The sequence below is a fragment of the Phocoena sinus genome, chromosome 2, assembly GCF_008692025.1.
Source record: "Phocoena sinus isolate mPhoSin1 chromosome 2, mPhoSin1.pri, whole genome shotgun sequence".
Lineage (NCBI taxonomy): Eukaryota > Metazoa > Chordata > Mammalia > Artiodactyla > Phocoenidae > Phocoena > Phocoena sinus.
The window spans coordinates 14881774-14897269 of NC_045764.1; the positions used below are offsets into that span (position 1 = coordinate 14881774).

General features: G+C 36.0%; 1 protein-coding gene across 1 annotated transcript in view; it reads right to left on the reverse strand.

The window, feature by feature from the left end:
• PLXDC2 (plexin domain containing 2) overlaps window positions 1–15496 on the reverse strand; it is a 417331-nt gene that overhangs the window by 53654 nt on the left and 348181 nt on the right. The window contains exons 12-13 of the mRNA XM_032622008.1: window positions 15058–15205; window positions 13589–13627 (exon numbers count right to left, since the gene is read on the reverse strand). Of these exons, the coding sequence (XP_032477899.1) occupies window positions 13589–13627; window positions 15058–15205 (187 nt within the window). The remainder of the gene's footprint in view (window positions 1–13588; window positions 13628–15057; window positions 15206–15496) is intronic.

Consider the following 15496-nt stretch of genomic DNA (forward strand, 5'->3'; position numbering starts at 1 on the left):
TGATTTTGTAGCTCATATAATAAGTCTCATAGCTCTTTTAACTTTCTATAGATATGATATAGACATGAACATGACCTTGGCTTCATTCAGAGTTTCCCCTGGTGTTTTATGTATTTTCTCATTTTTCATAATTCTCTTAGTTCTTTCATTTTATAACTATGGTGTTCCTATTTTTTGGATGCTTACCAATCTGTCAATATTATTTGGGATTAGAGGTCCTTGAAACTATTACGCAACCCATACCTAATCCACAATACGAATCACTGTGTCAATACATTCATAATTCACTTTATGACATCTCCATAGGAGGAATCTGGGTAAGTACTGTGAAAAGGTATTAAAATGGGTCTACAAAACGCAGCTAAGTGCGTTATGTGTGGTGAGAACAATATCTGGCAGGGCAGCTGACCCAGCTTCTCTTCTGCAGCCTGTGCTACTACAGGGCAGCTGTGAAATTTCATTCAGGGAAACATACAGAACATTCTGGCTTAAAAGAGCTTAGGTTGTGACAATCCTTTTTAAACAAGAATCTGTTACCTTTTATCTTAGAAAAATAAAGCTAAATAAAATTTCCGTGAAATCATATTAAAAGAAATGCTTGATTCCATCAAAATGAGGGATTTGGGATAGGAGTCACCACCCAGCCTGCTTCCAGCCTTGTCATGTGATTGGTGCTTTTGTGCATGTGTATGTGTGAGCATCTAAAAGAGGAGATTTACCATATTTATAGCTACTGTAATACCAAAAATAAATCCTTGTAAGAATCCATTATAGTTTTTCATTTCTTATTTATGTGCTTTTTTGTAATAATCAACCTATGTCTCTAATATTTTCAGCAACCAAGATCTTTATAAGATCTAACTTGTAAAGTTTCCCTAACATCAGCTTTCTATAACAAGTTGTCTTGTTTCTTCATTTAAAAATTATTTTTTAATGATAAAATGTATCTCTACTTCTACAAAATAATCCACAGAAATCTTAGTACTTAAATTACCCATAAAAATTAAACATATATTAAACATATATATTAAAAATATATTCACAGTTACTATGGAATACCAAAAAAATGAGGTTGACAACGTACTTTCAAGATCTGGGGGTACAGAATAGAGTGACTCTTCATGCCATTTAACTCTGTCCATTAGAATGAAGTCAGTTATATTAAAAGAGGTCACTTCTATACAAACATATGAATATCACAATGAATGTTTGCTTCCCTATCAAATCCATCACTTTTTCTGAACATAGAGAAAGAACCTTTTCACCTTGCTCCCATCAGTGTGGAAAGCCAGATGTGTGTCCAAACCACTTAGCTAATATGAACCCTTACTACTGCCACTCCTTTTAATCATGGCTGTGCTACCAAGTCAATATGAGGCCTTCTTGACATTATTCATGGAAATGGGAATCCGTTCTCTGACTGAAGCTTAAGTGCATGCTGGATGAAAGCAAGGATGTCTCAGCGAATAGTTTTTCCAGTGGAAAGATCAGGTTCAATCTCCATGCACCTGCACTGTGTACCCCTCTGCAGGAAAACAGGCCACCGAGGTCCTTATGAGTTTAACTGTCTCTTCCCAGAGCCCAGCGGCAGCTGGGACATGGCCATGCTACAAGGAACCTGCAGCCGCTATCTGAAAAACAAAAGCCAAGCTGCTGTGATTCAGTAGGCTGTCTAAATGAAATCAACCTTTCTGTGATTATCTATAGGCAACTTCTTTTGAAAACTGCTGAATATTAAACCAATCTCAAGGTCTTTCACACCTGAGTCTGTGCTTAAAATTAACGAGAACCTTTGTGCTTCCTAAGAAAGCATGGATTAATTTAGTTGCTGGAGACAACAATTTGGCCCTTGTGGGGACCTCAGGATCGAAACTTAGTCCTTGATGCTCTTAACAACCACACAATCCTTTTGTTATTTGTTGTAGTTTGATGTATGGAATCTCCCAGGCAGGACTAGATGAATGTGCTATGTATCTCAAAAAGACAGAATCGGAAACTGGGAAAAAAACTTGGGTTACCAGAACTAATAAAATGTGCATGTATAGCAAGAGTAGAAAGAAGAAACTGAAACTTTGGGGACCAGTTTTGCAGGGTATTTATAGTTTACTACCTAGCATCAGGACTGTCACAGCATGGCTCAGATAATGCCTCTAATGGGGACAGAGTCAGCTAGCCTGCTTGGGAGGAAGGATGCTGTAAAACTGTGTTTACCACAACTGTCTGCCCCTTAGGTCCTGGAATATCAAGTTTCCTGGCATCTAAAGTTCCACTCTTTGAATGTGGGATAGAATATGGTTACTCCAGCAGGTGAGCACTCGTCTCAGCCTAATCTCTTCCATCAAATCAGTTTTGTAAAATGGTCCCACACCGTGGGTATGCAGCACTCCTATGACTCTTATAGTTGCAAGGGTTTGGGTCTCAAAGTGTTGGGGGATGGGATCAGAGGACCCGTAAGGCTCATTCTCACTACGAACTGGCAGTTGGCACTGCTTGTGTTTGCTGAGATCGTGGACCGCTTTAACAGAGGGAGAATGGCAGGCAAATGGCTACATAATGTCCTTGCTTTCATTCAACATGCACTTAAGCTTCAGTGAGAGAAAGGATCCCATTGTTATGAATAATTTCAAGAACGTCTCATACTGATCTGGTAGTAGAGCCATGATTAAGAGGAGTGCAGGTACTAAGGCTCCACATTAGCTACGTGGTTTGGACACGCATCTGTCTTTCTGCTTTGACAGGTACAGGGTGAAGAGGACTCTTCCTCCGGGTTCAGTGCCACATCTGGAGCAGCCCTCCCAGGTTGTAGGACAGGATGGCAATGGGGAGCAGCATGTGCTCTGACAGCAGAGTGTTTGGTGGTAGAGCCCAGCTATATCCCTTACAGACATGTAAGGATGTAAGATCCCAGACAGATTACTTAAATCCCGTGCTTCTGATATTTCATGCGTAAGATACTTCATGCGTAAAATGGGATTATAGTACTACTTTCTTCATAGGGTACTCTAAGGATTAATGAGAGAAACATGCAAAGCCCTTAGAAGAGTGCCTGGTGTATACTAACAGCCCAATAATTGCTAGATAATTTTATCATTATTAGCAATTACATGGGAAGATTTTAAGAGTAACTTAAAGCAAAACATGAATCAAGTAATCAGAGCGTTAAATTTTATGCTACTAATTAGAGAAGCTCGTTTGCTAAGGATAAGACTTTTTACTCTCTTTCATTAATAATTTTAAGAAGCTTGGAAAAATTTCTTCACAAGAATTAAAAAAAAACTATCTAGTTTATGAGAAGGGCATCAAAATTTCTCTTTTTTCTTTCTTTTTCTTTTTCACTAAAATTTGCATCCTTGAAATGCACAGATCTTAAGTGTACAAATCGATAAATTTTGATAATTTTTATATACCAAAGTAATCATCAGCCAAACCAAGATATAGAACATCTCCATGCCTTCAGAAAATTCCCTTTCCCCGCAACCCCTGTGCTTCTTACTGTAGATTCATTTCATCTCCAAAATATACGAACAGCTCATGCAGTACAGTATTAAAGAAGCAAACGACGCAATCCAAAAATGGGCAGAAGACCTAAACAGACATTTCTCCAGAGAAGACACACAGACGGCCAAGAGGCACATGAAAAGCTGCTCAGCGCCACTAATTATTAGAGAAATGCAAATCAAGACCCAATGAGGTATCACCTCACACCAGTTAGAATGGGCATCATCAGAAAATCTACAGACAACAAATGCTGGAGAGGGTGTGGAGAAAAGGGAACCCTCTTGCACTGTCGGTGGGGATGTAAATTGATACAGCCATTATGGAGAACAGTATGGAGGTTCCTTAAACAACTGAAAATAGAACTACCATATGACCCAGCAATCCCACTACTGGGCATATACCCAGAGAAAACCATAATTCAAAAAGACACATGCACCCCAATGTTCATTGTAGCACTATTTACAATAGCCAGGTCATGGAAGCAACCTAAATGCCCATCGACAGATGAATGGATAAAGAAGATGTGGCACATATATACAATGGAATATTACTCAGCCATAAAAAGGAACGAAATTTGGTCATTTGAGACGTGGATGGATCTAGAGACTGTCATACAGAGTGAAGTAAGTCAGAAAGAGAAAAACAAATATCGTATACTAATGCACGTATGTGGAACCTAGAAAAACGGTACAGATGAACCGGTTTGCAGGGCAGAAGTTGAGACACAGATGTAGAGAACAAATGTATGGACGCCCAGAAGGGAAAGCAGTGGGGGGTGCGGATGGTGGTGTGATGGATTGGGTGACTGGAACTGACATGTATACACTGATGTGTATAAAATTGATGACCAATAAGAACCTGCTGTATAAAAAAATAAATAAAATTAAAAAAAATGGTCTACATCAAAAAAAATTATAACTTCTTCCTGATGTATGACCTTTTCATCATTTGATATGTTCCTCTTTACCTCTGTTGCTACTCCTTGTCTTTAAGTCTACTTAGTCTGATATTTAGTAGCCACTCAACTTTTCCTATGGTTACGTTTGCAGGATATATATTTTTCTATTGTCTTACCTCAAAATCTTTTACCTTAAAATCATTTTACATCTCTTATAAACAGTATGTAATTGGATCTTGTTTTTAAAAAGTCAGTCTGATAATCGATGTCTTTAATTGGAGTGTTTATTCTCTTTATATTTAATATAATTTATTGGTATGGCTGAATTTGGTCTGCCATTTTGCTATTTGTTTCCTTTGAATTCATCCATTACGTGGTCAATTTTTCCCTCCTCTCTTGCCTTCTTTAGGTTAAACAAATATTTCTTAGAATTCCATTTAAATTTAGCTCTACACTTAAAAATTTTTTCTTTAGTAGTTGCTGAGCATAATGTTAACACGTGTTAAAATCACTTATGGTTGAAATTTTATCCAGTAAGTTGTTAATTCATTACTGTAACTGAAATAATAACATTTGGTCACAGTAGCTTATAGTACTGTTATGAATTAGTGTTAAATAATTAGCGCCTGTCCTTGTTACCCAAGGTACATTTTAAATCTTGCATGGTATTACTTGAACACTGCAGAATAAAATTAAAGCAACAATTAGTCTTAATGGAACAGTAAGCCACTGAAAACCTAGCTGTTGAAAATACTAAACTAAATTTACCATCTAATGGATTAAAATACTGTCTTTAAAGCTTTATGCCTTTTAAAAAATAGCATATCTTTTCTCTCACAAAAAAATTTTTTTTTTGCTTGCTTAAACTGGTTCAGCTTACTACATGAGCCATAAGCATTGATTTAAGCTCACATGAAAACACTTAGTGTTGATGTCATAAAACGCCAAGGATGGTCACCAAGGTCAGCAGGCTCCACATACATACTGGCATGCCCTTTATACATTAATAGGAGGCTCCCTTTTCCATTCCCCTCAGAAATGTTTTATGAGTCCTTTCAACTCCTGGACACCGTACTCTGACCTCTCCCACTCACTCTTGCCCCATTGCTTTGTCTCCTATTATACTGAGAAACTAGCAAGCTCAGATTAACTCTCGCAATTTCTCCCTCTCACCTGGCTCATTTCATTAATGTGGACTGACCCGCCCCCACTTGCACATATATCAGTTCTTTCTCAGTCATCTCTCAACTCCTTATTTTCATGTCTTTTTTCTCCTCAACACCTCTAACATGTAAATATGCTCCTAAAATAAAACAACAGAAATCTCTACTTCCCTTCTCACCAAGCTTCTTTTAAGTAGCAGCGTGTCCTGTTTGACTTCAACTTCCTTATTTCCCATCAACTTCTCAAATTCTGTCTGGGGATTGTGCAGCTGTGGACTGTAGAACTGCCAGGTCAAGGTCAACAAATATCAACAAGCTACCTAATCTAATGGTCACTTTTCTGTTTTTTTTTTTTTTTTAACTTGTCTTGTCTGCGGCATTGACATTGTTCTCTACTCCCTCCTTGAAATTTTCTTCTTCTTTGTTTTCTGTGGTACCAAACTCTTCTGATTTTCCTGCTGTCTCTTTTACTCTGTTTTCAGTTTCCTTCACAAAATCTCAAATGCTGTGTTCCCTCCTTAGTCCTCTTCTCTCTTCACTTATATATTATTCTTTTGTAATCTCATTCACTCTGACAACTTCAACTATCATTTATATGCTGATGATGCCCAAACTTATATCGTTTGCTTGTATTTCTCAAGTGAGTTTCAGATTTGCATAGAAAAATGCCTACTGGACATCTTCATTTGGATGTCCCACAGATACTGCAAAGTCAGTATGCTCAAATTAAATCCTTGCCTCTCCTAAAAACCTGTTTCTCTTCCTGTTTTCCCTCTTAACAGCACCATCATCCACCATATAATTAAACCCAAGTCCTGGGAGCCATTTCAGTCACTATCCTATCACATAAATCACACATCCAATCAGATATTCGTTATGTAGCTTGTACTCATTAAATATATTTCTCCTGTCCATTCTCTCTCCTTTATTCCCATTATTAACCACTACTTTAGTTTAGCCTCTCACTGTTTCTTCTATGAATTACTAGTATAGTTTCTTAACTAGTTTTCTTGGTCTCAGTCTCACTCCTTTCCCATCTGTTCCCCACGATCCCTCAAGAATGACCTGCTAAACATGGAAAACTTTTCATGACACTCCTTTGTCTAAATGATGTCAATGGCTCCCAGTATCTTCAGGATAAAGTTTAAACTCCCTTGCCTAACATTAAACATTAAAGGCTATGAGCCCTGAAGCCCCTACTTGTCTTTCAACCTCACCATCCATCACTACTTGTGTATATCTTTACCCTAACCAAATAAACTGTGGCAACTCTAGAGTTAGCTAAATAGATTTTGATGTTTCATGCTACTGAGCCTCTGTCTTTGCTGATCCCTCTGCTGAAATGTCATTCTTCCGTCCCTTTTCTATACACATCTTAACCACACTTCAAAACTCGGATCAAGCATCATCTCTTCTGGGAAGCTTTCCCATAATTCCAGCTTTATTTAGGTGCCTTTTCTCTGCCCTCATGGTTTTTCCTTAATCTATCTTTGCACTTTCCACACTATACTTAATTATTGATTTACTACTCTATCTCGTCCCAATAGACTACCTGCTTCCTCAGAGTATGTACAGCCCTTGTTTATCTGTGTATCTCCATCTCCTACTAATGGGCATATTGCATAGTAGTTTAAGAAATGTTTCTTGAATAAATCAAATCAAGTCAAGCCAAATCAACACGAAAGTTGATCTAATTTTCTAGTGACATACACATTATTTTAGTAGCATAAGTAGCATGATCACTAGGCATTTCATACTAAAAAAAACTATAATAATAACTTTATACATGTTGACTACCCTAGGAAGGGTCACAAGAAATATTGGGTCACACAAAAACTGCTCCTGGGGCCCCTCATAAATCTCAGGTTCCAAATCTAATGGTATATGGAAATCTTTTTCCTCCAACAGGAGATCCCCAAGCCCAGGTTTCTGACAAGAAGAGAGCTGACAGAAAATTATATAGGAGATAAGCACAGAAAGAAAGGTAGGAATTGATCAATGAGAGGATGTAGTAAAACATTCTGCTGATGGCAAATGAAAAGTATATTTAGAGCTGCTTCTTGGAAGCCATGTGTGTGTATTTCTTGAGAGGTGCTGCTACATCATTTTGTTCTATCAGCAGCATAAACTCTACAAATCCTAATAAAGGAGAAAATGTATATTCCAATGTGATTTTTCTTTCGCTTTTCCTATCCTGGATAACAATTTTTTTTTAAACAATTGGGTTGAACAATGAAATTAAAATTTTTGTGGGTCAAAAATCCTAAAAAAAAAATTAAGCAATTTCATATGGTTCAACAAAGTAAAGAAAATGTAACTTTTACTAAAATAAATAAAGTTGTAACTGCTAAAATGGACTAATTTTCACATACTATACTAAAAATGAGCTATAACAAACGTAATGCTGCTGGGTCCCTTGCCTCTGTTGAGCAAGACACATTCTCGATGTGTAGACAGGGGTAATTTCTTGTTGTCACCAATTAAAGTGTTGCTTTAGAGGAGTCATGAGGTAAAGGTAAGGAACAACGGGTGGATTCAGTGTAAGAAATGTCATTCTTATTTGGGGGATTCTGGCAGAAAGAAATCAAGAATTCACGCAATTCTTGATACTCAGTGTGGTCTGTGAACTGATGGTTTCTGCATTATCTGAGAATTTGTTAGAAAGCCACTGCAAAGATTTGGGCTCCACCCTGGAACTACTAAAGCAGAAAATGCATTTTAACAAGACTCTCTCTTCCTCCAGTGATTCCGATGCTTTTTAATATTTATGAAGAATTGCATCAGACCATTCGTTCTCAACTGAACTTTACGTGGGAATCACCTGAGGGTTTAAAAAGTATTGATGCCTGCATCCCAGCTCCCTAGGCTGAGATTTAAGTGGTATGGAGAACAGTCTGAGCATTGGGGTTTTATGAGCCAGAATAATAAAATTAGATGAGGATAACTGGATGATTCCCATGTACATGTAAAGTTGAAAACCACTACTCCGGACAAAATTTTAGGAGAGAAATTCTTAATCCTAGGGAACATTCAAAATAATATTCTGAAATATAAGAAATTTTCACTATTATGGCACATATACACTTTATTACAGAGTTAGTGCTATCATGAAAAGTAGCCAAACAGAGCAAAAGATAAAACCAAATGCCAAGATACTTTACAGTTTTAGAAACAGAAAGTGATAGATATTCAATAGTCTGTCAAAAGGTAATAACAGTTTCCCTTTGCTTACAAGACTGTGATCTATGGGAAAGAAGTAGATGAAAAAAAATAGCAAGGGAAGGTAGGGAAACAAGTGAAAGATATGTTACTTTAATGATTTATGTATTAAAGTCAAAAAATAATTTGACTGAATGATAAATGAAACACTAGACACTTGATCAGTTGCTACAGACTAGGTAAAAAAATACAACCTTAGAGGTAGTCTAGTGAATAAGTCAGAATAATGTTCTAACATTTTATCTTTGGATGAAAAGTCTTATATGTTCAGAAATAGAAATCTAAATACAACAGCATCAGAATTTCGGCCATTCTGTAGTTCATTCAAAGTATTTCTGTATTAGCTCTTTGAAATCAATCCCTTTGCAGATTTTACCCCAGAATTAAGTTAATCATGTTCTGCAAACTGCTTAATGTAGTTATTTCAGCATCCCTTCGATGAAAACCCCAACTTCCGACTCAAGCACGCAGCCTTTCAGAATCCAAGTTTAGTAGACTTCCTAGCAATAAGAAGAAATGACAAACCAGTGCCACCTGCATGACACAACAATTCTGTCTGGAGTGTCAATACTTTAAATATCATTAGCAATTAAGAACTTACATTCAAATATATTTTTAAAAGAAACTTAATTTTATCAAAGGAAAGAACCTTCAGAGGAACCAAGAGAGAATGCAGTTTTTGGTACTCTGATACATCTCAGTCAACAAATTTTAAATAATAAAATCAAACACAGGATTTTAGAGCTTGAAATAATTTTAACATCTGCAGTGCAGCAGAATGGTACAACTCAATTTGCTAAATTGAGCTGAATCTGGTTGAAGATTTCATTTCTCAATTAAAAGGCTTTGCCATTGATTCAACTTGCAAACCTTTTTCAGCCAGCCCTAAATATACTTTTATCCAGTTTGCATCCTGAAGACATTTACATTTCTATTTAGTTGGTGAGTGTCATTTGGAAGCAACTAATTAAATGCCAAAGAAGGCATTCAATAGCTGTACCGCTAAAATATATAGCTAGGTAATTCCTTAAAAATGCGACTCTTAAAAAAGCTTTTGCCAGAATTTGAAAACCCAAGGAAGGTGTAGTTTTAAGTGCTTATAACCATTATCCACAGAAATACATATATTTAAGGAATACTTTCTAGGAACCCCTTAATGGAGAATTAAACCTGAATTTCTCGAGAAACATAGAAGGTTGAAAGAACTTAGTTTTTGATCATAAACACAGAGTAGCCCTGTAGTTTGCAGAACACATCCCAGTGCTTCAGACACGACTCAATGACACAGGAGAATGAATGCACTGTTTTCCAAAGAAAGGTTAAAATGGAAACTAATGCATAATTACACGGGAAGAGGAAATTTCATTTCCAAATACTTCTAAGTATAATCAGTTATAGTAGGTGTGAGTAAAACTCCTTACAGCCGCATCTCCCCTGTAAAGCTTCTAAGAGGCCTCAACTGCAAGGGAGCAGCCATGCTGTGAGGCCGCCAAGGACCTGGGATCCACATCCAGACTAAATAAATTCACATCCCAGCTCTGCCACGTACCAGCCAGGTAAACTTACTTTTCTGTACCTTCGTTTCCTCAGCTATAAAATGGAAATACAAATAGGACCAATTACAGGGGTATTGTGTGAATTAAATGAGTTAATATACGTACAGCATTTGGAACTGTGCTTGGAACATAGGAAAGAGTGTCTTTCATCTTCTTTTCTCTTTTCTTCCCCCCTCCTCCCCCCCTCCTTCTCCTCCTTCATTTCTTCCTCCTACTTCCTCCTCCTCCTCTCCAGTCCTTCACATAAATAAGGGAGCAGAAATGATACTTAATTAGACATCTGTATCACTCGAAACTTAATATTATAAACATGCGAGTAGGAATATTTCAGTTGGAGATAAAATGCTATCTTTATATTAGTTCTGCTGAGTTTTTGTATTCAGCCATTTACCATGGTAAATCAATGCTATATCTTACTAAGGGGACCTGCACTCCTTAGGAATCATTCTCTTTTTTAAGATTTTTTCAGTTTCTTTTCTCCAAACTATTTACACAGCCTAGAATTTTCACTCAACTCTGAAGGCTAATAAAATTTCTCCAATCAAACGACTAGCCTGAAATTTGCAGAGGCTCTACCTAGACCTAATCTAAATGTAGCAGGAAACACAATGCACAACTGAGATTTATCAAGAGTGATTTAGCAGACTGGAACTCAGTTTGCGTCCTGTGAATGAGAATCCCTGTCGTGTTTCTTTGGTGTCCAGCTGCACAGTAGTATTTTATGTTTTCATATCAAAGATGAAGGAAAATCTCCTGGAAAGTGAATATATACTCATGTCAGCTATGGATTCCACTAAGAAAATCAACTACTTTAACTCAAAGAAATATCCCAGGAAGACTCAGAGCCAAGGTAATCCAATATCTAAAGAAGATGATGTATGTAAAGGCAGAGTCTAGCTACACATTGACTGCTTTGAAAAATGTCACCCTCTTTTCTAGAAAATACAGACCTCTAAATTAAAATGGTTTTAAGAACAGCCAATTAAATCGAGAAAGAAAATGTGCTGAATTTCTTTGAATACATAGCAATTTATAAAAATGTCTTAGCTTGCATTGAAAAGAATTCTCAATAAATGTGAGAAAACATTTAAATTAGGCATCCTTTTTCATTATTACCTCAATCTTGCAAAAATGTTAAGCTGGAGGGGGGAGGAGGAGAACGATGCTGAATTCTGTTTTCAACGGAATTCGTTTTAATTAACGAACGAAGTTGGATTTAAATTGGCAATCCTTCCTACATCTCCATATTCCATAAAATAAAAAGCAATGACAGCAGGTTATCTTAATAAAGTCGCTGTAAAAAGTAATGTGTGATATCCCTTAAGAACTCTTCGACAGGAACATTTGTCTTAACACTGGTCAGGTTGGTCTGCTCTAACTGCACTTTTAGGAAAAGTGCTTTATAAACAAACCTAGCTGTGAAAAGAGTTCCAATGTATAGACATGTTTAAGTCTTATTGTGATAGTTTGGAATTCTGATGGGTACCTGATGCATATTAATGATCTAAATATCACCTGAAAACCCAACAGTCAACTTTTCTAGTATGACAGAAAAGAGGAAACGTCCTCCATTTCAATCTTGGAATTTACTTAACTTGATGTCTCAGCATCATAAGATAGTTTTAATGCATTGAGTTAAGAAAATCTTCAAAGTTTTATGATTCCTTGCTGCATTAAACAAAACTAGGGATTTTCCTTGAGATAGTTGGTAATATTCTAGAAAACTATTTTGCAAAATGTATTCCACAAAACATTAAGTCATTGAGATGCTATTTGTAAAAAGTTTTTATGACCAAATAGCAGAGAAATGCCAGGTACTAAATCTTTATTACCATCTTGAAATTTCTTTAGAATCTATGCTCTCTGAAAGCAGGGAATTTGTCTAAACCTTTTTCACTACCATAGCAGCAAGCATGTAACAATCCCTTGCAATTAGCAGGCACTAGGCAGGAATAAATGAATGAATTCACGAACGAACAGTAAAAGTTTTAAACAGTTTTCCAGAAAATAAATCTCTTTCATTTTCTTTCACCCAGAGTATCTCATACCTATTTGATCACATGAATCCTTTGTTCTTTCTGTTAGCATTATGGAATATTTTAGTCATATTAAAGAAAAAAAAAGACAGCAGGAGAATAATATAACAAACACACATGTAACCACTACCCATGTTAAGAATTAAATGTAACAAATACAACAGAAGCCTCTGGGTACCCCTCCTCCATTTCATTCATCTCATACTATATACCCTCTCTCAAAATGAGGTAACCCCAACATGAAGACTTAGGTTCACTAACATCCTGCTCTGAGAAATTTTGAACTAGGGGATTGCTAAAGTCCCTTCAAGCACCAAGATTTTATTTCTAGCGTGTATATGTGGCAAATGGTCATCTGTTAAGCTATCCACTTACTGCATTAATACAATAATGAATAAGAAATTAATGAAATAAAACACTTTGCTACAGAAGCAAGACAAGGGACAAACGATGTAATAATGATATATATGAAGAGGCTAAGCAGCTTCTCTTTTAAGTGGACTGATCTAAAGATATAGATATACATATATAGTAACCTAAGAAAACACAGAAGTAATTGTTACTTGACCTAGACTGAGTAATTTAGGAACTATTCTCTACAGTTATAGAGAAAAACATCCCTAACAATGTATATATTGGATTCTGACTTAGGATTTCATCTGGGGCTGCAAAAGTGAAATTGTGTCTAGGTCAGTATCACAGTGTACCCACGTTTACGTAAGAGGTGCTGCTAAGAAGAGGAAACCCCCTTCCTGAGCTGAATAAACAATTACTAATAACACATCTCTTTTATGAAATCCAGCATTCTATGATAGAGCCGCACATATAAATATGAAGTAACATAATTTAATAGGAAAAGAACTATTTTTAAATTTTTAGTCAATATCGTTCAAAGCCTTGATAGTCACATGTGCAACTAATAAACCTAGGATGACGGCGACAAGGCACAGCAAGGTGTGTGGATAAATTTTCACTTTATAATTGGTCATTGGTGTCTTGTAGTTTTACAGGCAAATACAAAGATTAGAATTTCATTCCACTATTGAAACAATTTGACTTTTCAAGCCAACTGCTGAATTCTTCCTATGTTACATGCCAGCAGGGAAAGAAATATAACCTTACTCTATATTTAGAAGTTCACAAGTCCCTTCCATATTTAAATAGATGAAATAGATTAGTATCTAAAAACTTTTATAAAAGAAAAAAATCAGTTCCTACCTCCATTATCTTTTAGATGTAGAGCTATCTTGGTATCATCTGGAAGAGAAAAGTCAAAGTTATAACAGAAAAAATTTTAAGGTGCACAAATCTTAAGATCAGTAATTGTCTACCAATGCCTTAACTATAACAGGAATAGCTTTTGATATTTTACTGAGTAAATTTCTATGGCAGTGAGAGCAGGTCGCAGGTTATATGATGTAATACTAAACTTTCTTACTGAAATTGCAAGATGGAGACTTCAGTAAATTATTATATGACTCTTAAGAGCTGTGAGAAAAGTACACTGTTGTAATTTTAACTTAAAATACATTTATTTTAATTTTCTAAAATGATTTATTGTAATAGACTCTACAGTCTTTATTTTAAAAATCAAAATCAAGAAAATTCCAAGTTAATTGGAATAGTAAATATTCGTCTGTATTTACAAATTCAACTTCAAAAGTTAAGTGCTTACTTATTGCTAACAAATATGACCAAAATCATATACGAAAAGATCTTGTCCTATGTGAACAAAATGTAGAATGTGCTTTTTTATATTTCAGTGGTATATTTCATTCTAAAGGATAGGATTCAAATTACAAAAATACTTTTCTCAGGCTATATAACAACCCACAATAAGATGGATTAAAATATAACATTGGTTTTAAAAGCAATAAAATAATTTAGCAGCTAGCTATCCTCCACCTCACTTTATCACTTTATTCCAGTTAACTTTTAATATCCAATTAAATTTCAATGAAAAGATTCAAGTTTAATTTAATATCTTATTTAAATGAAAGCAAGGTTTATGAAAGTAAACAAATAAGACCATGTTTTCCCCCTTAAAGCTTACTCTTGGCCAAGCGGTCTCACATTTCTCCCTAGTGGTACCTTTCAGAATCGATGGTAAACAAATTTAGGCTAATATACCTTCTTCCCCCAATGAGTTGTGCTCATGCATTAATGTTCTCTAGTATTTTTGCCTTTCCTGGTAAAGGAAATGTTTTTCAAGTACAATTTCTGTGTCATACACAGTGCCTCTCTACAGGTTATAGACCAGCATATTTTATTGACTGTATCCAGGCAAATATTAATAGAATTGCATATAAGTAGGATTACCTAGTGTTCAGAATCCAAAATCAATGGACATTTTCTGTGCATTTTGCCTTTCTATCCTGTGACTAAAATGTTGATTGCCGTTATTACAAAGTTTAGCAATATGAAAGGAAGTCTTTATTTCTTTTCTAAGGAGGACTAGTAGCCAGGATCACTCTGAAAGACTACATCTCAATAAAAGGCATCCATACATTAACAAGAACCCAGCACATATTTTTATTCCATAATAATTTTGTCTTTTCCCTTTCAGACATCCCTACGAAATCCAGTTTGCCAAAGAATAACTTTCTCCCTGGAGAGCTTCTCCAGTGCATGTCAACACAGTGAGTTTTCCCTCCTTCAGTAATAAAGCAAAAGTATCTCCAGGGCACCTTCTGTGGGCAGGCTGGTGGGCAGCCGGGGTGTCGCTGCTCTTCTGGTGGTCGTCAGGACCCTGAATTGTGTGCTCGTTGCTCGTATGGTGGTGGTTTGAGTAGAACGTTCCACTGGCTCTGTGGTGTCACAGAGCTTCTCTTTTGACTGGTAAGAGAAACAAAGGGGAAGACAATTTGAGTGATCATACATATGTTTTAAAATTATATCAAATTAGTTGGGCTGTAAAGCACAAAAGCCTCTCAAATAAAGATGAGGAATGCATTATTTTTGTACAGGACTACAGTTATAGATTTTACTTATGTATAAAGTATATAAAATAGACAAGAGAAAACAATTGAATGTTAGAAAGCATTTCCATCTTTAGATACTTGGATTCCACCATTTCTGCTGTTAACCTTTCATATTACTTTTTATCTTAACCTAAATTTTATGTCA